The sequence below is a fragment of the Onychostruthus taczanowskii genome, unplaced genomic scaffold (assembly GCF_017590055.1).
Source record: "Onychostruthus taczanowskii isolate IOZ18803 unplaced genomic scaffold, ASM1759005v1 scaffold19, whole genome shotgun sequence".
NCBI lineage: Eukaryota > Metazoa > Chordata > Aves > Passeriformes > Passeridae > Onychostruthus > Onychostruthus taczanowskii.
Window position 1 is genome coordinate 4242428 of NW_024499128.1, and position 27107 is coordinate 4269534.

Here is a 27107-nt window from a genome sequence, read left to right on the forward strand (position 1 = left end):
TGAATGGAGAATCTGAGAATAAAGTAAATTCACAAGAGTTTACATTTTCACAAGAAAAAAGTGATGAAGAAGCTGTAAAATGTTACTTAATTCAGTGCTAAATGATGCTGTGAGTACAGGACACACAGATCTCCACTGCAGCTGCACAGCTGGGACAGTGCTGGGACATTCCATTCACCCAAGAGGATGTTCAGAGGAGGGATAATGCACATGTCCCACTGTGTATCCTGATGGAACTGCAGGGCTCTACGCAAAGAGCTCAGATTAGAACTATGCTGCCTATTTTTAGGGGGCTGAAATGCAGCCTTGTCAAGTTTAGGCTTCATGTGCCAATTTCACTGGGAAAACTCCTGGGCTTTGAATCACTTGGGAGATGGTTTTTATGTGCTCAAAATTTGAAGGTTAGCATGTTTCTGTGGGCAACAGCTAATAGTTGCCCACACTAAGGAGACAGAAACCAGAGATATTGCACTGAATTTACAGGTGGGAGTTTGTTTCTTTTCTTGCTAATTCACTTATGTAAAATTCCAAGTTTTCTGAGTTTGGATAGATGAAATTTGAATTCATTGAACTATTTATCAAAGTGAAGTTAAATATACGAATGGTATTTTAAAATAAAACCCTTATATATTTATTATACAAATATGATAGATTTAGTAGTGGTTATGAAAATTCTACCCTCAAAATTATAAATATACTCTCTGGCTCCTGGCTAAAATAATTTAATCAGTAGTCCCAACTTAAAAGTTTCTGAAACTCTGGGCCTAGCTCATGGTAAACCTTAGCATCTCATAAGCAGGAAGAGTTACATGTGGTTTTACTTTGACTATTGATTGTGATCTGAACTTAGATGAGAAAGGCTACATTTAAAAAGGCAAGTCAGTTCCAAAAAGTTTTGCCATGTAGTCGCTGTGTTTTCCTAAACAAGAAAGAATAAAAATAAGAATGGTCTAAGTGCCATGCTGAGAGCTGAGGAAGAAGCTGAGAATGCAAGAACAAGATTGCATTGCTGACTAATAATGCCAGCTTGGAAACCGTGTTAGCTGTTTAATAACTCCAGGCTCCTGCTCTTTGAGAGCACATCAAGGTGAAAGAAAAAGAAGTAACAATGAGGAACTGAGGACCCTAGAAATGAAAACTAATTTACAGAGGGAAGCACTCACAGACAGAACTAGGGTAAAAGATACAATGGTATCTATTTAGCCCTGATTAAATATTTCTAGGAGGACTGCTTTAGAGCAGTTGTGGATTAAGGTAACTTTGTCATGCTTTAAAAAAAAATGACACTAAAATTACTATATACACAGGCCCATTTTGACATATTGCAGCAACATCTTCTGTTTAGACAACAAATCACCAGAGCAGTGTAGCAGCCCTGGTTACCCTCACTAACTTCAGTAAGAATTCATCTCTCAGCTAAATCTTGGCCAGCCAAGCTACTGAATAATTCTTCCCTGTTTCCAAGACTGTGACAGAGGTTATTTCTTCCCTTTAATTTATTGAGGAGAAGCTTTCAAAATACAGATCAAAACTCAAATTAAAAAATGGTCAGCCACTTTGTATTGAAAAGTCTGGGAGATGAGTTCCTAATATTTTGTACTCAAAATAAAAAATGGCACTGAAACATAACATTTGAGTATTTCCTTGTAAAACTTTACCAAGACATGTGAATTAAGTAGGTGAAGATACTATTGGTAAGTGTATTTTCAATGCAAGAAGGTACCTAAGGGTTAATTCTTAGTTTGATTCTGCAAATATCCAAAATTCTTGCTACTAGATGAAGAATGAACATAGGAAAAGAGTTATAATGACAAAGTATTACAAAATGCTGGAGCAATGGTTTCTGAACTTTCTGGTTTCTGACCCTATTTGCATTTCTTAAAATCACATCTTTTACAAAACAAATCAACTGAATATTAATTTAATTTTGGTTATCTTGGAGTAAGGGCTAAGGAGAACTTTATCCTAAAATGGTCCTTAGAAAAGGATAGTAAACCCAGCTCATGGAGCCTGAAATATTGGAAACAGGACAAGTGTCTTTAATGATACTCAGTTACATTTCTTTATGCTGTTTGGCATATAAGTAATGTATCAATTTAATAATTCTTTTTGGCAGATGTTTGCTTTTGGATTCTATTCTACAGTCAGAATGGGAAACCTGGCTAAGGAAATCTTTAGTGACAAATATTTTAATTCTGAAAAATTAAGGTATTTGTGGTTGCACTATCACTCTGCAAATGAGAAATCACAACAATCCTCCCACCTAAATATTTCCACTTTCCAAAAGTCCAAAAGAGTCACTGTTTTTAACAGCATAGCTACATATTTTATAAACTATGTGGATTTCTGGTCAACTAGCTTGCATTTAAATTTTGAAAGCAATCAGTCTAGCTGCTCCCAGAAAAGCCTCTGCACATCTGACAACGTTAGTTTGAATAAGCAAAAGTCAAAATGGAAAGGCTTCTTCTCATATTAAATAGAATCTAGGGTAATAGAAACCCTAGGATCTGGATTGTAAACCACACACTAAAAAGAAAAATGTTTTGATATCAATACAGCCAAACGAAAAACAAGATAATGAACAAATTTTAATCTTATTATGGGTGTATTTAATACTAAAATTTGCATCTGCAGAAAAATGTTCCCTTGGAAATTTGTCATAGCTCAACCATAGATTAAAGTTAACAATTCATAAGTCACACTTTAAAAAGTACACTAAACATTTTACCTGAAAGTGCACAGTACAGTTTTTACCAAACCTGAACACAAAAAATATTTTCTCCTTTCATGAAGGAGATAATATTGGTCTGTTGTTCCCATTAGAATCATATAAATACATGTACAAGTCATAGATAAAGGTTTTGTAAATAGCAAATGTAAATACATTAGCATGGAGTAACACTGGACCAACCCTTTTGGCAATGGCAGTTTGTTACACAGTTGTATCAAAGTTCAGTGTAGAATATATAATTTAACAATGCATATATTCACAAACATTTCCCTCTTTTATGCTACACAAAACACTAAAAGTATTATCTTCTACATGACAATGGCTTTGCTGAGTTTATTGACAGACAGTTGATTTGGGACATAAAAATACAAGAGCAATAGGACAGAAAAGAAGCCAATATTGGAAGAACTTTTAACACTTTTGGAAAACCTTGCTTAGAAAAGGACTACATTATACAAGAGGAAATATTCTTTGGTATAAAGGAACAGTGCCAATGGTATACCCAGATTTTTCATTTTCAAGTGAAAGAGCTATCAAAACTGAGTAAAGCCTCTTTAAAAGTATAAGTAAGGCACACTTAAAATTAAGTTGCACCTGTGGCACCACAGACTCTCTACCCAGTTAGACCAAAGGAAAGCGCTTTGCAAAATCTAGAAAGACAGAGCTGTACTGGCTTTGGAATGGTAAAAAGTGTAACTGGTAGCAAGGTAAGCAAAATGTAGAGCATAGCATACAAATGGATTTTACTGTGACAAAGACTTATGGTCACGTTCTGAAAATCAGGATTCAGTCCCAGTATAGTCTAAACACACTCCTGAGCAAAGACCACAAGGTGTTTCAAATAGCTTCATCACCGTCAATCAAAAAGTGGCAGTTGCTGGAGAGTGAGACATTAAAAATGGCAAAAGCAGTGCTGTATCATGCAGCAGGTCACCCAGACTAAACAAAACACAGCACATTTTTAGCTTGAACAAGACATCATAACTTTCACAAGAAAACACCTTTATCAGTTAGTCTTAGCACTTAATTCTTATGGTCTTGGTGAAAAACTTCATTTAGTTAATTCAGCGGTATTATAGAATTAATTAAAGTGCTTTAAAAAGAATAAAAATAATTCACATTTCTCTATTAAAAGTAATTTTTCCTCTTGAAACTTGCCTTCAGTAATAATTAACTCACCTATTAAAACTGATATACCATTAGCAAGAAACAGCCAGTTATCTTAGAGGGGCATTTATTAAAATATTTCATGTATTTGCCAAAGTACTGTGCCAGAAAAGATTATCTGTGCTGTGTGTTGAACAATCTCATGAGTCATCTTTTGCTTTTTCCTTTGGCTAATGCCTCTGCATAGGTCAGGTGAATAAAGTCGAAGAGTTGTGTGGCATTGGCAGCATTACCCAAAATCTTGGATAGCTCGTCCTTGGACAGTGTCACCAGCTCTGCGATGCTTTTAACGTGGGTCATTAAGGCACGGCAGTTCTTTGCATTAACCCCTGGCATTTTTAGCAGGAAGTCCTGAGGCCCAGGGTTGTACTTGTCTGACTCGGGGAGAGTTTCGGAATCTGCGGTGATGGCCATCGCTGTTTCTGCATCGGGTTGGGGACGATTTTGTTTCAACTCTTCAAAGAGTTCAGCAGTAGCGTGGGGAGAGGGACACCACAGGATTCGTAACTTTGGGAAGTGCAGTGTGAGAAGGGTTAGTTTAGAAGTAACATCATTGCTGGAAATTTCTGGCTGTAAAGAGCCTCGTGGGATCAAGGAGAAGGATTTGTTAGGATCAAATTCAATGAGGAGAACTGGCCGCTTGTAGTAGCGGCACATGGACACGCACTGCGTGTACAGCCTGCCGTTGTTCAAGGAACCAATCAGATCGCTGATGCTCTTCCGCTCCACACAGATGTCAGGGGTGAGAATATAATCCCCAACTTCCAAGGTCACAGGCTCAATGTCGATCCCTCGGCGGTGGATCAGTGATGGAAGCTCGCTACGGAATTCCCGCATATCCACGATTATGGTTTGCTGAACACCCTTCTGTTCCTGTCCACCTGAAGAGCAAAATAAACACAGTTATTCCCATAATTGGCACCTCCTGCTCTGGTTGTTTTCCTGTGTGCTGCCAAGGCTTCTGCAATGGATGGACTTCTCATCTTAAGTTATACCTCAAATTCAGCAGTACAATAAATCATTTGATTTTTAACTGTTAGAGAAAAAAAATTACTTGCCTAAATGTATACTGTAGTTTATGGAGAATGCTCTGCAGCTTGATAGAACTGCCACACTACTTGCTGAAAGCTTTGTAGAGGTGACAATGAAATACATTAAGCTGTAGATGAAAATTATTTAAATGAATCAGGGGAATTTTTAGAAGACTGCCTGCAAAACAAGATAATGAAGCTGATCCCTTTTATTTCCAGCTGTTTCCTACAGAAATAAAGCACTTTATTGTGGGAATTATGTGTTGTGCTCTACAGATCTGCAGGACACATAAAAGAGACTGCAGCACCAAGGCCACAAAGACGTAATAGCAAAGATTAGAGAGCATATGGCAAAGGAGAGCAGGATTTCAGAAACAACAGTAAAGAAAAACAGGCAGAGGAACAGCGTAACTGTCAGAGGAAAAGAACAAAAATATGGTTAGAATTGCAACAAAAGAAAAAGGACGCTTTATTACAAAGGAAGTGATCAAACCCACAATGTGCAGTTGTTTACCCAGGCAGCAGGTTTCGTCAAGACGAAAAAAATCCCCAACATTTACTAGCTCAAGGACAACACTGCCTTTGACCATCTGTAGACTTCAGCTTGTATGCTTTAATTTCTCTTCCTACAAGCAGCATGAGACAGCCTCACAACCAACAATCTGACTAGGAACAATCCAAATGGTATCCGTCTTAATGGTCAAATACTTCATTAACCTGTATTTTCGAAGAAAACCACAGTTCATTGTCACTGGGAAATGATGTTTCTTTAGCAGAAAGACTGCAGAGCCAATGTACAACGTGTCTCTGCCCCAGATGTTTGAGGGGGATTTAAAGTGCAATAGTTATGGGACTTTTGGAAAGTTCTGGGCTGCAAGCCTGACCTAGGAGCTGCTCACCTGCTTTGCGTGTGTCAGCAGGGACAGAGGCAGGTCTAGCGTCTCTGAGGAGGACTAAGTTTGTTTCATCTCTTCCTTCTCTTTCTTCAGGAACAACCATGCTGGCCTTCTCTCTGAGGAACCACAAACAAACACACACTAAGAACTGCAAATACATGAGTAAAGAAGATTGAAATACTTCAATACCCTTCATCCAGATGTAAAATTATATATCGTTTAATACCAAATGTAACCCCGATCAGAAATGCAATTTACTGAGTTTTTCTAGGTTTTTCCTTTTACAAAGGAACTAATGACTAGTAATAGCACTGTAACCTGCTGAGGCGGCTCTGTCAGTAAAAATACTGTCTTATACAGTCTAAGGAGATGTTTTGTTTCCTCAACTAACTTAGGCTATAAAAGCTTTAGAAATTATCTTACAAGAAATGTTACCTGCAAAAACACAATTACACAAATGAACTTCATAGACAATTAGGAAGAAATTCAAGTGATGCTAGTTAGCCTTTATGTTAATATTAAATCCTGCTAAAATTATTAAACAAAATACCAGGTGCTTTGAAAAGGAAAGTTTTGACCTTTTGGTGATTTTCAATAGGAAAGTAGTCTTTACATCTGACAAAGAATTGAATTAGATGTTTATTGAAAGCCTTCACACAGTTAAGAACTTCAGCCTATTTAAAATGTAAGCATATTAGGGAATTACATGAAACACTAATGAGAAAGGCAGTCAAACTGTTACCGAATGAGTTTTTCGAAGGCCTCCTTCTCTTTCCTCAGAGCTGTGAGGTAGCGCTGCTCTTCTGTGGAGCCCCCATATATGAGGAAATAAACTCTGTAAGTATGAAAGAGAAAAAAAAAGAGGTCACAAAACTTTGTATTAAGTTAAAAAAATTCACAACCAATAAATTTAAGGTTAGTAGCAGTAAATGCCTGACAAGTTAGTTTTGCAATTTCCAGATGTATTAAATACATATACCCATTGTGGTGATCTTTCTGTCAGCAAATGCAAATTTGCAAACACTAATTTTCTTTATTGTGTTTCCTGTACTTGTTTCTCTGTTACAGTTTCTGAATTACTGGTCTTCAGCATGATGAACATCAGGAAATATGAAAATTAATTAAACCCAAAATAAATACTTTTCTTTAAAAATCATAACCTCAGAGATGGTTTAAAAAGAGACTACACCACCTGAAAATGAGCTACTGTCACTAAAATCATTGAAGCAAATATCTTGGAATTGTTTATTTTTTTGTACATATATGCTTCTGCTGTTAAGGGACTAAACACCTGCTGGAAAGTAAAAATTATCTTTTGGTTACACCAGACATTCTGCTTTTGTTTAAACTTAAGGGCTCAACAGGAACTGGAAGGTAGCTAATGAAAATGAACAGCAGCGTGTACTGCATTGACTGTTGACAGTGCACTTCAAATTTGATCTTTTCAGACTAGAATTACCCTGGCCAAGTCAACTTGCCTCAAAGGCTTCCCAGGCCTGCTTGCCTTGTAGATTTCCAGCTGCCTAACAAAAGTGAGCTCTGCATCATACAACACAACATATCTGGGTTCTACTTCGTGCAGCACCCGAGTGAGCGCGTAGGGATCCCCACACCCCTGCAGCGGGTGGATAATCGTCAGTGGGTCCTTGAAAATCCCATAGTAACAATCTGAGGGCAAGTTCAAATCAAAATCTTCAGGAATCATTTCTTCAGTGTTGCCTTCTTGGCTACCACTTAATTCTTTGTTGTCTTCCACCTCGACCTCCTCTCTCTTTTCCTCCTCAGTTTTCCCTATCATTTGGATTAGAGTCCGGTCTTGCTGCTTCTTCTGTTTATTTTGTTTTGAAGAAGCTGTCAGTTTGGCTTTTTTTGCTTGAGGCCCCGTGTCTGGTTTGGCATTTCCTTTGGACTTGAGGGCTTTTCTGTCCATAATCCACACTTCTCCAGCTTTCTCGTCCTTTCCGAAGGTTTTGTTATATAGCCTTGTTAAAAAAGCTTCTGCTCCACCAATAATATACTCCCTGAGCTGTGCACAGGCTCGGTCATCACTGGCACAAATGAGCACTTGCCCTGCAGTCAAGAAACAATACCATGTTTACAGCCTGTAATGCTGTGCTTCTTATCCAGCTACAAGCACCTCCCGAGCCAATGGCTTGCACTGATCCAAGCACTGTGCCTGCCAAATGCCTTGACATTCGGCTGTCACAGCTGCTTTGGACTCTGAGAGAATCTAAATTGCACGGCTTTTTATCCCAAATGAAATTAGAGTAGATTAATTGAAGTTCAACATTCCTTTTTCTTACAATATCTAAATTCATAAAGTTTTCCTTCTGACCATTGGAAATGAGGCAAGTACAGTGTGTGTTGAAACACACTCAAGAAACTACTCATTTTTAAGATGTGGAATAAGAGAGAACTTAATTTAGACCATTCTAATTTGTCAGCTGTGTTAGAGAGTCTACAGAACACATGTTTCACACAGTATTATTGACATTTGTGAGTAATAATTCTCTGCAAGCTGACTCAGATAAACTCCTACAACACTAGGAGAGAGAGCCAGTTCTTACCCAGAGTCAGAACACTGTGGGTGGGAGAAAAGAGCACTTTTTTACCCTTACTATTTCCTAAAATAAAACTTGCTAAATTTTAAGGGAATGAAAAGCCCTAAAATAGGAAAGGCAGCAAAGCAGTTAGACTCTCTTCCCTGCCTCCTAATCTCTACCTCATTTATAAGCAACCCATGCAAAGCAAATTTTTAGGTGCATGAGAAGAATGTGCAAGTTAGAAAGGGTGTAAGACAGAACCCCTATTTTTGTTTTGAACCCAAACTTCAGAAATGAGTGAATGGTACCTTGATCGTTATAAATCTCCACATCTGTTTTATTTGGCTTGGAACCAAGGTATCCGTACACTACTGAAATGTAACCTAAAATATTTTTTCAGAATAATTCATGTTCTGTCCTAAAAAGTATTGCATTGTAGGAACAGCATTTCTCTTTTAGAGCAAGACCTAATAAGAGCTTAATTTTACATAGTTTATGTACATAAATTCCTCTTCTTGAGGCCACAAATTACTAAATTTAAACCAGCTCTTTGATAAAACTACAGAAAACAGTTAGCTGCTTCTGTCTAGGGTCAAGTAGAAGTACAAACCAGTAGAATTCCTGGAAAACTTGCATAATTTAGTATTCTCTCACCTGGACCACCAAGGTTGTCACTGTTCTTATTCTCATTTTCAATCTCTTTCAGCACTTCTCTCAAAGCTTCCCATTTTGGGTTACTTTCTAGAACCAGTTCCCTTTTCAGTTCTGAAACAAAGTAAGATTGAACATAGCAGCTCTTGAGGCAAAATATCCTTCAGACTTTAAATCAGTGGTTAGATGTCAATAGTGTGGTGGTTGTTGGCACATATGATATTCAACAACCTACCTATGCAACTTGTTATGCTAATACGGTGGAGAACACTTAAATTTAAAAATGGAGATAAATGCTTTAGTGAAGCAAAACACTGAAGTATTCACTCATTCTTCAGTTCTGAATCTCCTGAATATATTTTTTAATAAAAGCAACCACAGCCTCCTACTCTTTCACGTACGATAATAAAGATGAAGCTAAACATCAACGGAATGCAAGAACAATTCCACAAAAGCTCTTCCAGTGATCAGCTGAGCAAGCTTAGGAGAATCCCCTACTTTGCAACTCTTTTATGTCGTTTATCATATGCTTTTGGAACTAAGATTATATCTCAGTTTATCCCAGCTAACAGACTGAGATCCTGAGCTGTGGAAGTTCATGCAGGGAACCAGACTACAAGTAATAACATGCAAAGCACTTGGAATCGTGTGACACTCTTAAACTTAAAATTAGGAATGATCAGTACCATTTTCCTTCTTTACATCACGTTTTTCAGAGCCTGAGCCTTTGCCTTTCTGATTCAGTTTCTCATCTGCAATGCGATAAACTCGAGCTCGAGCATTCACAAACATTGAAGTACTGGAGTCAAGGAACAGCCAGCCTGGGGAGGAAATGAGAAGGAAGCAGTAGTAGTTTGACATCTGCAATGTGCATGTGTTCCAGCCCTCTGCAATAAAAGCCCCAGATCTTCAGCTGGAATACCTGCCCTACCTGCTTGCTGTGTAATCACCAGCTTAATAAAAGACAGAAATGTGATGCAAATCTCACACTGTTAAGTAACAGCAGTTAAGTGGGAAGATGAAAGAAGTATCTGTCAATAAAATCCTACGTCCTTATGGCTGGTTGTGTAAAACCTAATTAGATACCTTCATATGTTTGGGAACGATAATTAAAAACATCAACATTGCACCGTTTCATGCATTAACTTGTATGGTTATTCCGTGTTTACCTGAATTCTCACCAAAAGCTTTTTCACTTGCTTTCAGTGACTCCAGGAGATTAAGGAAAGTAACACAATCATACTGGGTTAGATACAGTAACAAAGTGCGTAGGATCTTCAAATCCTGGACCAAAGACTTTGTCTTAGCTCCAAGCTGATGCCAGAGAGGATCTAGATAGTGACGTATTGTCTGGAAATTAAAATTGGAAAGTTTGGAGTGTCAAACATACAGTATTGCATTATAGCTTCTAACCAAGCTGAGAAAGCACTTTAACTTTACAGGAAACACTCTGGTTTCCCAAAGTTATTACAGATACCAAAATAAATATGTACTGGTGAGATATTTGTTTTGATATAAGTTAGCATATTTTAGCAAAGTTAACATAATATAGATGTCTTTATGAAACACATTTCAGCAATTAGCAGACATATATAATTTAATGCTATCAGTAAATTTTTTCATTTCCATCTAATAGCAAAATACTGGAAAAATTATAAAAAAACACCCTTATTTTACTGGTACTGGCCTGTTGTATTTAGTATCTAGTGTCCTTTACTTAGGTACAGAAAAAACCATTATAAAGTCATGTAGTTTCCAAAATCAAGATAGGTATCATGAAGATGAGCAACTTTTAGAGCCCAAGAAAGAACCTTCAAATATTTAAAGTACAGAAGGCCTTCCATTTAGATTAAATCACAGTTAACCAATAACTGTGTTGCACTATGACAGCTGATTTCACCCTAACAAAAGCATGTGTGTACCACACATTGCAAATCTGTCAAAAATAACAGTGAACACAAAGCTATTGACATACATAATGATCAAAGATACAGCAGATGCATGCATGTGCACATTGTCTATTACATACACTGCTTCTCCTACTAGAGAAAATAAAAAACACAAGCAAGATATTGAAAAGGAAAAGGGGAGTATGTGTATGGCAATTACTGATACTTATCTCCAAAGTACTCTGAGATGAAGTTGCAGCTGTCTTTTTAATAACAGTAGCAACAATTACTATTATAACCATGAATTGGGGTGTTTTTACTCCTGGAACTTTGGAAATGAAGGAAGAACAATAACAGCAATACATCAAAAACCCTACTGGCAACTGTCACATCAACATTACATTCCCTTGTACCAGTAATAAACATGTCATGGGAGAACACTCAGCTGCTGCTGGTTATCTATTTTGCAAATAACATTTCTCTTTGCATGGCAGGCACTTTGGAGATCCATATCCGGTTACTTAGACACTGCAGAACAATCAAAATTATTACCTTGTCAAAAGGTTTAGCAATAGCATTCTCTAAAGATAGATCTTCTACTTCCAGAGCTGGGTTGTAACGTTTGAGTTCCTTCAGACATGCGTTCAGAATGTCCAGGATTGCAGTCTGGATAGCGAGCATAGCAGGGGTCATTGCCACGTGTATTTCCACCACTTCAGGTTTATGCTTCTCTAAAAACGAGTGCACTGCTATATGAAATCTAAGAGAAAAACAGCTTCTTAAGATTTACATGGATAGTTGTATTTGACTTAGAATTACTCAAAAGTTTGTATAAACTACAATTACAATTCTTTAAAATGTAAACAACTAAGTTAATTCCAAAATCAGTTTCTACTGATGTGAAGAGTGCAATCTTATGAACAGCCTTGGAAAACCATCTGTTCCACAATTATGACTGTAGTCATTCTAGTCATGTGAGCCTACAGTGCTGGTGAATGATCCATGGAAAATTACTGCACTGGATTCTGCATCATCATCACACACAACAAATATTAAAATAAGCCCAAAAAATCATATAAGGGAGAAACTCGAAAGGGTTCATAAATTCTCTGAAATCACACAGCTGCACCAGCAGATTTTATGATGTTCCAGCTTGCAATGACAGCCTGCAGGTCCTTGCTGGAACCCTGTCCTTGGAGCCACTCCAGCTGCACAGATCCAGAGATGGCACCTGACTGTTCCTGACAGGAGGAGGCTCAGAGAAGCCGATGGCTGCTGACCTCTGCAACTCCACGGACATCTCCCTTACTGCAGCCTGCAGCCCAGGCCTTTTCATGGAAGTCAAGGAAGGAAATCTAGAGAGCTTCTACTCAACCTTTCCTACCCCAGGTATGTCCACTTCTACTTCCCTGGGATACTGAAAGACTGTTAAGGGATTTACAAAGCAGAGGAGCCATTCACTAAGAAGGAGTGAAACACATTCCAGCCTGGACTAACAGAACAAATGGGCAGAGCTCCTGCCCAGGGCAAGAGCACTGACTGGGTCATCAGAGAGTGTTCAGTTCAGTTGTGGATCTGCTCCTGGAAGACTCTCTGCATGCCACATTTTGGCAATTTGTTTTTTAACAGTCAACAAGAAATGTTCTTCATACACAGGATACGTGTGTAAGAAGATTAAAATAATCTGACATGTAGAAAGAGGTGCATGGAGTTTCATAACAGCTGGAAACAAACACATCCATGAATAGCAGAACTGAGAGATTGTTTTCCTGTCATTTCTTGGCTTAAGTACTCTTGTTTAGTAAGAGAAGTTTTTCTTAAACTGTTAAGAATGTCACTTTTTGTTTTGATTTCTGTTGACTAACAGGAGAGCTCTGCCATTAGGTTCATTCCCTTAATACAGTCAATTGGAGTCCATTTTCAAAAATACTCTCAGAAATTCAGCATCTTTAAGACCACTTCTGTCAAAAACTGAAAAAAATTTTGTTTGGGAATAGAGAAGGGAACACAGAAGCAGTGTGACTGCATACACCTCCTTTTCTTAGGAACCTGCTGTAACATCCTTCATCTTTCCTCTAAGTTTAACTCTCCAGTGAAGTAAAGAAGTGCCTCACCTTGGCCACAGATAAAGCTTCCCAACAAAAAGATTTTTCATCACTCTTTCCACATGACAAAAGCCAGTGTTAAATGCAACTGCATTATCTGTAAAAGCTTTAATGAAGCCTTGCTTGTTCTTCTGGCGATAAAGTCGCAAGATGAACGCTTCCTGACAGGACTCAATGATTCTGTGTGCTTTGTACACCAAAATGCCTGGCAAAAGAAAAAAGATAATCAAATTAAAAAAAAATACAGAAACGTCCAGGTTTGTATAGATTTTCCCTCACAACTGTCTTATTCTTCTACTGTTGTTTTAAATACAGGAATTTAAGTCTTCTAAAATGAAGGCTGAACAAACTTTCTGGGGTTGAAACAAGTGACTCCTCAGTTTCAGTACCATGAAATTGCCAAGTAACAGAACTGGGTTAATAATGTATCTTTAACAGAAAAAAAAAAAAAAAAAAAGCTTGTGCATGAGTGGCAGGACTTAGTAGCTAGGAAAATTCTCTACTCCTGAGGCATAACTTGAACTTGAGCCTTTTAAAATCAGGAAAAGCACATGCATGACATAACACACTGTTACAACAAAGCAAGTTTGATGTGTTCGAGGTTGTGATAGTTGAATTCTTCTGTTCAGAGAAATTCTGGAATTACAGACTTGTCAAGTAACTTTCATTGGTAACAGTTCAAGTGTTTGCATAATCAAAGAACTTCTGAAAACATTTATTTTGCTTGTCTCTTCTATCTGACAGTCATGTTCACACTCAAGGACAACAAGTATTATCAAATATATGAGTACACCACCAGTTTTCTTCATGGCTATGGGTGCAATAGGAATAAAAGACATATCAAGCACATTTCAATAAAGAGAAATGAAACAAGAGTTTAATACATGTTTGAGGCGAACATTTCTGGAGTTCACAGTTCACTCAGCCAAGACCTGCTAAAGCAAGGCTTGTTTTTTCCTCATGCTAATCATGTTAAAAGGCACACATTGCATTATTTTCCCTCTCCCCCTACTGAATTCAGGCCTATGTGGTATCTGCTCACAGCTTCCAGGGGAACCATAAATGCCTTTCTAAAACAGAAGCTAAGGACATCAAACATCACAGGTCTTACCTTGTGCCTACATAAGCTAATAAACTTACAAAGCATTTAATTTCTGTAACAAGTCTCCTCAATTCAGCATCCAGACATTGATTTTAACATGCCTTTGCCTGCTAAATGAAAAAGCGTCCAGAAAATAGACTTCCATGTAACTGCTTGTCATTCATGATTAAGTCCTGAAATAATCCACTACAAGGTATTTTTCTATCTAGATATTGTTAGACCTGTCATATGAAGCAAATTTTTCAGTACATAATAATGATCATCTCTGAACACCTTCCAAATTTTTCAATATGTGAACCCAGATGGACACGACAGGAGAAACAGAATTTCTAACAGGTCAGTAAGACTGTGTTTATTGTAATACCTTCCTGCTTTTAGTCAACATGTATCTGCTTATGAAGGGAGTTCACACCTGCTCTGCAAGCCTTGGTAGAAACAACTTGCCACTTTTTATTACACCAACTTGCATCAGTTTCACTGTGCTGTCAAGTACATAATTTCTTCTCAGCTAAAACCACCAGGAATAATTCTGCTTTACTGCAGTGATAATTTTTTATCTTAATTTAGCCGGATTTTTGAGTTCATCAGATGTTAATTCACACTGATTTTACAAACAACATTTTTAACACCTAGGAAGGCTTTTGCTGTTATCTCCTCATGAAACACTACTACAAGATTTTGTTGCACTATCTCACACACTGACAAGGCACACAGACCCAGGTGTTGGGAGGCTGGGAATGAAGCCATCAGTCGATTGCAGCTGCTCTCACACCGACCTCTGGTGGCAATGCAAAACCTGTCACAGCTCTGTGGCACTATAGGACAGCACCAGGTTTAAAACTTCACTGCATTCCTTCTTTTCTTTTTTTTTTCTTCTTGGGTAGAAAGGTAAAGAGGAAGACGTCAAGGGAAAAAGAGAAATTACCACAGGTTGCCTAGAAAACCTATTCACTTTTTTTGAACTTAGAAATCTGGTGTTCTTCAACTCCAGCATAAAAGTGTTCAAAATGTTTTACAGTGGAACTTGCTGTAGCTTGACTAAAAGGAAGGAGATACAGCTTCTGAAGCAGAAACTCACATTCCTGTAAGCATACAATATTCAGCTATATTTAATTAAGATGTTAACACTTAGAAAACAGTAAAATATTTTTAAATCCCTGGCTCTTAGAGCTCCCTTTTTCCAGCTCTCCAGGCTGTAACAGGGTTTCCAGCTTAGACAGGAACATAAAAACAAGAGTGGCTGGGGGAGAAGGCAAACAGAACATGAGAACAAAAGGGTAACTCTGACATCTTCCATGTATAGCTTCTACATAACTACAAAAAAAGGTTGCAAGCTATTTTCCAAATCTTTACAATTACAGTAACAACATTACTTCCTAATACTGCTATTTGCATAGCATCCAAGTGTGTCAATACAAAGATTAGTGAGGTTTTTTTTTTTTTTTATGAGAAGTCATCAGGAGTAATTTGTTAATGCAAAAATATAGGTAGTGTGCATGCCTTATAAAGCACGACATCTAAAGTCTGTTTTAATCATAGGCCAGTGTCCAATCAACCCCAGGACACTATGTCACCAAGTGTAATCAATTATTCTTCTTTGAAAGCCTTTTTAAACTGTATGATTAAATAAGGGAAATGAATTGAGAAGGAAACAAAAAAAAGGAACAAAAGAACTAGACATTTGCTTCTTTCACCTCAGTCTTGGAGGGGGTGCAAAAAAAGGGAATAATTCTTCAACCTCAACACCCGTCAGAATTCTTCATATGACCATTTTTTTAAGCTTTGTGTACTGTCAAACAGAACACTCTTACCTTTATTTCATTAAGCTCTTACCAGTAATGAGATTGGCAGGAATTCTGTCAGTAAGGAAATCTACCACAAGGATCCGACTTGTTGCAAAGATGACTCCTCCTTGTGTGTAAAATTCATATCGAGTATTATTTGCAATTTCATTGGTAACGCGTCGAGGGAGATGAACAACTCCATCTGACCTCAGCTGATCAATAAAATACTCCTAAACCAAACACAATAAAAACACAAGACATTGTTGTGGTATCCAGAGAAAGGGATCCATAAAGCACCTTTATTTCACTCTGGTAATTTATATACTCTGGTAATTTTATACCTTTATTATACTCTAGTAATTCTGAGGAGCTGTCGAAAACAAATTAAGACACAATAGTATAACATACTAGAATAAGTCACAATTATTATGATTTTTTTCTTTTTTGACACACATTCTTCAGTTTCAAACTCATCTGGGTGATCAAAAAAAATCTACATAGTCAATAGTAACTAGACAATACTTACATAAAAATGAGCAACTGACACTTCAAGGAGCTTACATTTTCTTATATTTCAATATCTCATTTTCAGAGAAAATGCAATTTTAATACTGCCTTAAGAACAGAGAATTGGGAAGAGGTCATCTTTTAGTGCCATCACCTATAGTCACGAGATGACTACAGCAGGTAGATCATATACACCAAGCTTAATCTTATAAACTACAGCTGTGATCTTTATTCACCTATGCTTGCTATAAAAGGTCTCCCAAGATGTCCCCTTCCTGATGGTGGGAAATTTGCCTGGTTCCAGAGAAAAAGGAGCAGGGTTTTTTTTGTACAATTAGGGACAAACACATCAAGTCCAACAAGCATGTTTCATCCCTTTCTCCTCACTGGTTACTTTTAAGTTATGTACTTGTTTTAGGTGATCTGTGTTACTAGGACTTCACTGTGCTGCAGGAGTAGAAATCCAACTGCCCTGATCCCAAATGTGTGTGGTTTGAAAAGTTCCCCAGGGTCAGCGGTAGGTGATCTGTGTTACTAGGACTTCACTGTGCTGCAGGAGTAGAAATCCAACTGCCCTGATCCCAAATGTGTGTGGTTTGAAAAGTTCCCCAGGGTCAGCGAACAGGCTGAGCCAGCGGTGCCCTTGTATCCTGGGGTGTGTCAGGAAGAGCACTGCCAGCAGGGCAGGGAGGTGACCCTGCCCCTCTGCTCAGCCCTGCTGGGGCACATCTGCAGTGCTGGGTCCAGTTCTGGGCACCTCAGGACAAAAGGGACACGGAGCTCCGGGAGCAGAGGGTGACAAAGAGAATGAGGGGACTGGAGCATCTCTCTTGTGAGGAAAGGCTGAAGGAGCTGGGGCTGTTCAGCCACAGAGGAGATGGCTGAGAGGAGACCTCAGCAGTGTGTGTCAGTGTGAGCAGGGAGGGCTCCGAGCAGGGACCGGGCTCTGCTCCCTGGGGCCAGCAATGGCACAGGAGGATGGGCAGGAACTGATGCCCAGGAAGTTCCACCTGAACACGAGGAAGAACTTCTTCCCTGTGAGAGACCGAGCTCTGGGACAGATTGTCCAGAGGGGCTGTGGAGTCTCCCTCGCTGCAGATATTCCAGAATATTCCAGAATTGTGTCTGGACACAATCCTGTGCTGTGTGCTCTGGAACGACCCTGCCTGAGCGGGGAATGAGAGATGGGCACTGTGCTCCCTGCCAACCCGACCCGTTCCGTGGTTCCGTGCCGGGACCGGTGCCCAGAGCCCAGCCCGCCCGCCGCGCTGCCCTCAGCGGAGCCCGCACACCCTCCCACCAGCCCGGGGAGCCGCTCCGCCGGCCGGGGCAGCGACAGGGCCGCCGGCCGCCCCCGGGACGCGCCCGCCGCAGCCGGAGGGGAAGGGGCGGGCGCCGGCAGCTGCCCTCACCTCCTCGGCGGGGCTGGTGTTGAGCACGAGCACGAGGCTGGCGGGCTCGCAGTAGAGGCGCAGGAAGCGCAGCAGCAGGCGGTCGATGCCGAGCCCGCGGGCGCACACGACGAGCCCGTCGCGGTGGAAAAGCTCCAGGAAGATCTGGCTCTCGTGCTCCAGCAGCGCCGCCATCGCGGCGCCGCTCCCGCGCACGCGCGCGCACCCCGACAGCGCCCCCTGCCGGGCCCGCGCGCGGTCCTCCAGGCCGGGCGGTTTCCCGCCCCGCGCGCGGGGGCCCCGAGGCGCGCGGGCAGGAGGGTCCCTCAGGGAAATGTCCGTCCCCTCATGGGTACCCACTGCGGGCGGGGACGGGACCCCGCACACGGGCTCCTACTGCGGCCAGATGAGCCTCCGCTTCTCCCCGTGCGGGGAGTGTGTGCCGAGTGCTAATGCCAGGTAGCCGGTCTTTTCCAATCATTTTGCGTTTGGGTTAGATAGGAGGAAAAGGTTTTTCATCCCCAGGGTGGGCACTGAACAGGCTCCCCAGGGCAGTGGTCACGGCCCCAAGACTGACAGTGCTTCAGGAGCATTTGGACACCGCCCTCAGGCACAGGGCGGGATTGTGGGAATGTCCTGTGCAGAACCAGGAGTTGGATAGATGGTTCTTGTGGGGCCTGCCTACTCAGAATATTCTGTCATTCCGTTATTTTTTGCTGGGTAGTTGCATTTTTTAAGCACCAAACCCAGGCTCTCCTGAGCACTCCTCTCACCAGGCATCGGCCCCTCGCCGTTTCCGTGGCGCCCGGCCCGGTCCGTGCGCAAAATGCAGTTTGTGTCCGGAGGGGTGAAGGCGCTCCTCAGAGCTGCTTTCAGAAACAGCTGGGAATGCAGGGCTCTCCTCAGACTTTCCCTGCTATTCAGCCGAGCGCCATGGAAACACAGAAGGGTTTGGGATGGAAAGGACGCTCATATCTCCCAGTTCCACGCCCTGCCGTGGCAGGGACACCTCCCTGTGGCCCAGGCTGCTCAGAGCCCCCGGGTGGCTCCGGCTCAGCTGGGTCAAGATCCCGCTCTGGAAAGGGAAGGGGAAGGGGAAGGCTGCCAGCTTTGTGTGCCGCGCTGCTGGGCAGGGGCCAGCGCAGCCCGCTCCTTCCGTCCCGGGAGCCTGCGCAAAATGTTCCCGTCACTTCTATTTACTCTGGGCGCTGATTGCAGTTATCTCTGTCAATAATGCCTTCTTTGGGTAAAATGCCGTTATCAGGGCGTTGAGTCAACGGTCAGATATATTCAAATAAACACTTTCAGTTCTTTGTTTCACACTGTCACCTGTGGGCAGCTGCAGTGGGGGTTCCTTTGGGTTTCGGTGTTTTTCTAATGAGGGAAAATAAAGCGTACACTGCCAGCATGTTCCTTACTGCACACTCGTTCCGGTCTGCACAGTTAATAAAGAGGCACTTTGCAAAGCATTATTTCTAAATTTTCCACACAGTCAGAATTATGCTAAAAAACTGTTTAAATTAATGTAGGAAAAATGCGGATTATTTACAATGTATGTCTTTGTATTTTAAAACACAGTACAGGTCCTCAGGGCAAAGTAGAAAACAAGTCTTTAAAAACAGGCAAAAATTAATAAAATATGGGAACTAGTCTTGATTTTTCTCATGCACATTTCATGTTTATGAAATTTTATTCTGATACCTAAACAATTTTTTCTTTGCAAGCTGGATCACATTGCTGACTGTTGTAGCAAATACCATGCTTTGATTCTCACTTTTTTTCTGCCTGCTAATAAGCTTTCTGATGTTTGCATTTAAAACTTATATAAGACCATAAAAATATCAGAAAATCAGTTTTTTTTTTTTACAAGTTTTCATTTTTGTGGACTGCAGGTCATTTAATTGAACAAAACAAAGCCTTACACAGTAACACAATGATTGCCATTAACATTTATTGCTGTTTTTGAATACTGTATGGAAAACTGAAGCCCAATAAGGTTACTTCTTGAGGAATTTCAGAATCCTACAGAATTGTCCATATAATTCAGGATTCAGCCATTTCCTTGCCCTACTGTTTCCTACAGGAAGCAGACAGAATGTTTCCTAATTGTCCAGATAAAATATTTCTGGCATCCCTGTATTACAATTTTATTTTTACTGTATATATTTTTATAAATTTTTACTTGGGCTAAATGTTTTATCAATGCAAAGCTATTGTGAGATGTTCTTCTTGTGGGTACATATTTATTAGCCAGCAGAGGGCTGTCATTTCTTACCTTAGGAGACCAGAATTTAGGCCTAAATCTTGCAATTTGTTTTTGTGCAATTTTTCTTTGCAAAACACTAGATTAATATTGAAAAGAAAATTCATAAACACACAAGAAATAACCTGAATAGGAGCAAGATAAATAAAATTTGTCTAAGAATTAGCTAAGAATCAGCTATTTAATTGTAAAATTGGGAATAATAGGCTGGGAGAATGTTATTCAGGGAAGTGCATGAACACAATTCTATATCCAAGAGTCAAGGTTTGTTTTTAATTTTAAACATGTTTTTTATGTAAAATCCAGAATTTCATTCCATATAAAATAGTAAGCACACACAAATTATAAGTTACTTTCAAACTGATAGATGATATGAGATGATCAGTACAGCCCATTATCAACCTCCCAAGGAAGACATTTACTTGTGTATTTTAACAATGCATTAACAGATCTATTTATTTTATCATATCAACACCAAATGAAAGTCAGGTTAATTGCCTGCTAGTGCAATAGAACAAATCCCTGGAGAGAGGATTAGTGTTTGGCTCACTCCTTGTTATTTGGATCAGCAATGTTAATGGTAGTCTTTATGATACACTTTTGACAACTAATTTGTTTTTAAATTTTAATGTTTACAAGTTATTTCTCATTACTGTGAAAGGAAAATGCTAAAATCATGACTAAGTCATTAGTCTGCTCATTTGGGTAATGACAGCAGTGTTGTCTGAAGGCAGTAATGGGTCTTTTGTGCCATATCCATAAACTTTTATTACTGGTCATGTAAAGAGCTCAAGAGGACTCCCTGTGAGAAGAAAAACAATATTTAAATAACTTACATAAAACTTTTGTATTTAAATAAAATTCCATCTTTTCAGCTGTAAAAACATGGTAAGATTGCCAACTCTATGGGTTTTTTTAATTGTGTCTTTGATTTGCTTTGTTGTTTGGATTTAGAAATATTGGTATTTGTCTTTTAAGTACACAATGGAAATGGGAAAATCTGGAATTTTATTAGAACCTGTGTTTCAGCCACATTTATTCATATTCTTAGAATTGGTAGTGTTGAGAGGGGGGCACTTTCTGTCATCTTTAATTGGCTGAAATAGATTTTTCTCCAGCACTCTACATAGAACATTCTTTATAAGTTAAAAAATATTACCCCTATAAAAGAAAACCTAATTATTCTTTTTCAATGAGGCTATTGTAAAAGTTAGATATGACATGTTTTTGCTGAGTAAAAAATGAACTGCAATAAAAGAGCTGATTTGGGCTGTGGTCTGATGGATAGGGAACATTAGTAAGGGAAAGGTGAGTCCTCATCGTGCTCTGGCTCTGCCAGACCAGGAGACCCTGGAATTCCCAACTTCCCCTTTTGTTTCCCCTTAGGTGTCATTGCCATACCAGTGGCAGCAGTGTCTTCAGTATCATTTGTCTTAAGTAAACTCTGAATTAGCTGTTAATGATTTCCACAGGGTGTTTTTTTCTCCACAATTACAAAGCTAAGTTTAAAACTTCAAGGATACATACAGATAGTTTGCACTTCAGTATCCTGAATACCCTTAATTTTGACTTTTCCCCCCTCTCTTTCTGCATCTTATATAAATACGTGGTGACTGTGTAGACTATCCTACTTAATAATTTGTAGTTGAAGAAATCGTGACATCCAAAGAAGTTTCTTTATTGATAGATTCAGATGAAATGTTTTAACACATGTGTTCAAGTCTCTCACATTTCTGAGGGCCATGGACATATTCACTCAATGATGTTCAGCTGCTCATTTAATAGAGGTAATTTACAAATAACCTGCTTTGTTATTAACAAAAGCAGAAGCAGTGGATGGTGCAATGGGGAACATTTGCATCATTGTGACCAGTGTAGAGTTGTTGTGTGGTAGTGTCAATACAAATCTGCTTTTTCCAATTTTAGTTGAAGATTTTTTTTTTTCTGATCCTGAATGAGAAAAAAATATTGTGACAATATAATGTTATGAGCATTATTAGAAGTGTCAATTTTCCTGCCACTTTTTAATACTTTAGTTTGGTAACACTGGCGATATCCCAGTGGTAGATTTTAGAGAAGCCAAATTAGTGTCCTTGCTATATTGGTGCTACATTGCTTTATGTTTTACAAACAAAAGGGTTTTTTATTTAACTAATTTTTGGAACCAAACATTATTTTGACTTGTGAACAAGTGTTTAAGTGTTTGTGTGTAGCTGATTGTGTAACTTGCTGTATATTTTGGTCCCTCTTTTTCTGAAAGCCCAGGGTGTGATTTGGTGGTTGGATAAATCCACCTTTCTGACTGACAATAGCTATCATGAAAAGGCTGTGACCACATGACAGGATGGTCTGTAAGGTTCATGTCCTGCCTGTTTACATTTATGTAAAAAAACGTTGGTGGTTTAGTGCTAAAACAAATGGCATTAGGTAAGAATAGTTATTGTTTGCCTTCTGATTATCAGAATAATGTTAGCACAAATTTGCATCCTGTGCTTCTCCTGACAAAATGGGGTTGTTTGCTTGATCTAACTGATTGTAGCATAGAAAATGGGTGTATCCTAGATTTTTTTTGGTGGGAAGTTGGTTGCTTTCTATGGCTGAGAAGACCTTAATTAAAAAATAAAAAAGGTGGGAAAGGAAAGATTCAGATGATCATAAACCCAAACCCCAATTACACAAATGCCATTTATAGTCAGCTGTGTGGAATTTTCAAACAAAGTAACTTTTTAAAAAGCAGTTGCTTTTTTTAAAAAAAAGTTGTTGCTTATAAACAACTACAATGATGATTTATTACTGTATGCCTTTGATAAATGAAACTGTTTGTGGGATTTTACTTTTTGAGGTTATAATGGGATGGGATGTCCCTGAAGAAAGGAAAAGGAGTGTTTAATGTTTGTAGTCCAGTGCTCTTCTGCAGTAATATTTGAGCTGGTACTCTTTCTGGGAATTATGTACCTAGAGAGAATCAAGGCTGGCACATCAGCAGTGATGACTTTTGGACAGAATTTGGAGTAGTGTATATATATATTGCATTGTCTAATTTCATTCAGAACACAAATCTGAGAACTGGTATGATGAAACTCAGAAAGAGGTGTTGGGGTTGATTAGGAAGAGTAGGGAGATAACCTCTGCTGTATCAGCAGGTAAGCTGCTGCAAGGAAAGGAGATGAAATGTTGAAAATATTCTGAATTATCCATTAAGAGATTAGTGTAGTACAAATACAGTCAAATAAAATGAGAATATTCCATATACAGAAATGAAAGCAAGGCATATATATATATATATATATATATATATATATTCTAAAATAATTTGATTTTTTAGTCTAAGATTAGTAGCTTCTTATTTTACCCACCTTAATTTAGTTGGGTAAACCATTAAAGCTAATTGCTATCATTGATGATCTCTGAATCCACAATCCCATTACCCACTTTGACCCTATTATCAGTATCTTTGGAGCTTGAAAAAAATTGGCATTGCTTGAATGGAGTTACATGTTTTCAGGTTTCCTAAATTTTCTAGCCATAAAATTAGGATTACTTCTAGGTTAAAGAAACTGTATCTTTGTATTTTGTAACAACTGTATCAATGCTTCCAGCCCTAAGTGCTGCTTCAGCTGGAATTCGGGAAGCCTGGGCAGAAATCAATCCCAAAGTGCTCATCCACAGAGATGTGCTGCAAAAGGAGCCTGGAAGATGGGAGGGCACGAAAGCTTTTCCTATGCAGTGGTTTATTTTTCTCTTGAATCTTGAACTTTGAATTCTTAGGCAGTATTACACTTTGTTTTGCTGTCAGTTTATCATGATTTGCCTCTGATGATCTGAAGCAAAAGACTATTACTAGGTATGGTTTCCATAGCAATTACAACTATCTGAATTTGCTCGGAACTGCTTTCTCATTGTTTCCATTTTCCCAAGGATTTTTATTTACCAGATGAATGGTGCGAGGTAACTTTATAAGAGAGCTGCAAAGGGGATTTGTTGTGTGCTTTTGGGAAAGGGACCAGCCATCTTAGCCATGGTATTTGTCAAAATCTTAGTGAATAATTTGGCAATTAAAAAACTACCTCTATGGTCTCCACACATTTATAGTCTAATGGAATATGTAAGAGTGCCACTTCACAGGGCATTGTTTCCTGCAGCTAGGTCAGAGTTTGAGCTGTAGGTGGTTGAGATGTGTGCACATGCTTTATTTTCCTGGCTCTTCAGGTGGACTCAAATGGAGCAAGTAGTGTCATAGCTTGCAAATTTCTTTTTGCCTGTGCACCACCAAAAGAGGATCAGATGCTCTTTGTGGTCCCTGAAGTCTGCTGTGACATAAAACGAAAGTACTGGCAAGTAGACTTGGTCCAGTTCTGTGCTGGCTTTTGTCCTTTTGATCATGATCTCTTGACAGGATTTCCACTCATGATGAAATTCTCCATTATGTCTACTATCTATGTATCATTTTCTGAATTATACTCTAGTGATACAACAGCAATTAATTGTTTCACACAGTGACTTTCACAAACCACAGAAGCTCATTTCTTTTGAAAGTTAAATTAATTCAGCCCTGGGAATTGCCCAGTAGCTCACTGTGAAATTATGGGAACAAAACCAGAAAAGTATGTCCCAGACATGGACATGAAACTACTAGAGAAACTACTAAACTAGTAGAGCTCTTCATCAGAAGTAAATATCTGTCTTGACTCTTCTTACACTTTGCCAAATTTGATTCAGAGTATGGGTTGTTCTATTATTTGCTGTTTCATAGCAGGTCTTTTACTGTGTAATCTCTTAGTCCCCCTAGTTCTAATATTTTGTGTCTCCTCCCTTGTCCACATTCTATTGTGGACACATGTGAATTGTGGTTTCTCCTAACCAAGGTAGGGCTCTAACTTTCTTCTAGGGAGTTACACCTTGTATCTGATTATTTGCAGTTTGTTTTGTGTCAAGTTCTTTTGTACTCATGCAGCCAAAAACCAGTGAGCTACGCAGATTTGTTATGAGATAAAGTGTCTGACTCTCTAGAAGGGCACAGATGGAACGGTGCTACATTCACAGTGGATGTGCTACTAAAATTTAAAAGGAACAGCACGAAAAACATCTTATCTGTAAGCAAAGATTCTCACCGAAATGTCTGTCTTTAGAATCCAAAAGTGGTGACTGAATACCTAAGATGTTTGTTAAGGAATTAATTCAAGCTGTTCAGCTCTTTTTCAAACTTTACTGTGATGGATAAACTAAGTTTTCTTTGGATTTTTTTTTTAGAAATATTTTTCTTATGAGAAATAGATCTGTGCAGAATTTCTGCTGAAGTTTGTCAGCACTTTTCAGAGTAACCACTTACTTTGTAAAGGCACTTTAGACAAGAATTTAGCATTGAATTCTAGACTCAGTCACAAGATGTGGTAATGCTAGTGCTGTGGATCCTAAGGAATCGAAGTTAATTGCAGTAATTTACTGCTGAGCTGTGTGGTGCACAAAATCAAAATATATAGACTGACAAGAAAATCTACAGTCAAGCATATTCATTTTAACAAATGAATGGTACAATTTCAGTACCATTAATAACTCATTATGGGTGTTATTTCTTCTGCTATGCCTCCTTTGACACACTCTTGGTGTACCAAATCTGCCTTCTGTTCCTCCTTTGTGCTGTTATCAACCACTGGCTCCTCTCTGGAGGATCTTCACAGACATCAGTCCTCTCCACCCTGTACAAAACCTATTTCACTTCTGAAAACAATGCCTGGCAGGGCTCCTCTCAGGGAATGGTCCCCATGGGGTGAGAGACAGGAGCCAGTCTTTCTCCAGGGGCTGTGGGGCTGACCAAGGTAAGAGGTGCTGGGACTGACACTCCTTTACAGATGGATACAATTCAAAAATGTCTTCAGGGAAATTTGAACTAATTTTTTTCTTTTTGTACCCCCTTTTTAAAGCTTTTTTGGCTGCAGTATGTTACAATATGTCCCTCCTGTGCTGTCAGACCATGTGCTTAACTCTGGGTCTTGCCTTCCTGGAGAGTCTCCAGTAGTGTCACTTATGGATGGAGAGCTGAAGATGGAAAAATTCTCTGTCCTGAGTCCCTCTGCATCCTTTTTTTAAAAGCAGTGCTCAAACCCCATTCTGTCTTTGCAGACCTATCCTAATTATTTCATTTTGATTTTTCTTTTTCCTCTAATGAACAGAACACTCCTCAGCAGAGGCACAAAAGAGGTGCTGTAGAGGTGGTCACCTGTTATCTATTTATTAATCCTTGCACACTGTTTCTAAGTAAATTAAGTTAAATTAATCAACACAGTCTTTAGTACAAGGAACTTTAATTTTGTACCTTTTTTAAAATCTGAATGAAACTCTTACTACATTTGGATAAAATGGTGCAGACATCATCACTGTCACAGGAAAGCAGTGAGGAAGGAGAACAGTAACATATATATATATAATATATATGAAAAATTGATGTTGCTGAAATTCAAAGGGAAGGTTGATACTTTGAATGTGGCAATATATATTGGGCAGCTCTTCTGATTTTGAAACATTTTGAAGAGTTTTAGAAAATATATCTTGATCTAACTTTTTAGCCTTTGAAGCTTTACCACATGACCCCATTTGCAAATATTCGTAATCCTGTAAAAGAGGTACATAATGAGGTTCTTAAAAACCCTTGAACATTGATTAAAGTACTTTAGAATCCAAAGAATCACACTCCTATTTGTGCATAATGAAACAACAGCCTTTACATTAAAGCTGGTTACCTGTGAAGTTCTACAGGCTTTTGTACTTTTTATTTCCCTCTACTGAATGGCTGGTGTTAGATTTCTCCTGTAGTCAAATCTCCCACTTAGATGACAGGGAAATTACACTTTCAATACCTTACTCGAAATACACACGGATTATAAAAGGATCGATAAATGAGTGGAAAACAAGCAGATCCAGGTGTTTGCACTGTCCTTTGGCCTTTTTTAAACTAGAATGACCTGCCTCAAAGATAGCATTTAATCATGTATGTTTTCAGTATAAAATAGGAAATAGTAAATTATTTCTAATGTAGTATTTTGATAACAT

The 27107-nt window shown here is 39.0% G+C and overlaps 1 protein-coding gene across 1 annotated transcript; it reads right to left on the minus strand.

Moving 5' to 3' along the window:
* Window positions 1-2613: 2613 nt before the first annotated feature.
* On the minus strand, window positions 2614-18014 carry ERCC4 (ERCC excision repair 4, endonuclease catalytic subunit). Its single transcript, XM_041401902.1, has 11 exons — window positions 17819-18014; window positions 15949-16129; window positions 13023-13218; window positions 11461-11668; window positions 10189-10369; window positions 9706-9840; window positions 9023-9133; window positions 7304-7895; window positions 6568-6660; window positions 5829-5941; window positions 2614-4779 (listed from the first exon to the last, which is right to left on the minus strand). The coding sequence occupies exons 1-11, from the start codon at window positions 17990-17992 to the stop codon at window positions 4046-4048; spliced, it is 2718 nt and encodes a 905-aa protein (XP_041257836.1). The 5' UTR covers window positions 17993-18014; the 3' UTR covers window positions 2614-4045.
* Between the last annotated feature and the right edge of the window lie 9093 nt (window positions 18015-27107).

Excerpts from the sequence above, each read along its gene's own strand:
- ERCC4 (XM_041401902.1), bottom strand. The coding sequence starts at position 17,992 with ATGGCGGCGCTGCTGGAGCACGAGAGCCAGATCTTCCTGGAGCTTTTC. Across the intron at positions 9,134-9,705 it reads TGATGTAAAGAAGGAAAATG|AACTGAAAAGGGAACTGGTT; the intron begins GTACTGATCATT and ends ACTTTGTTTCAG. Across the intron at positions 4,780-5,828 it reads TGCTGACACACGCAAAGCAG|GTGGACAGGAACAGAAGGGT; the intron begins GTGAGCAGCTCC and ends TTTGCTCTTCAG.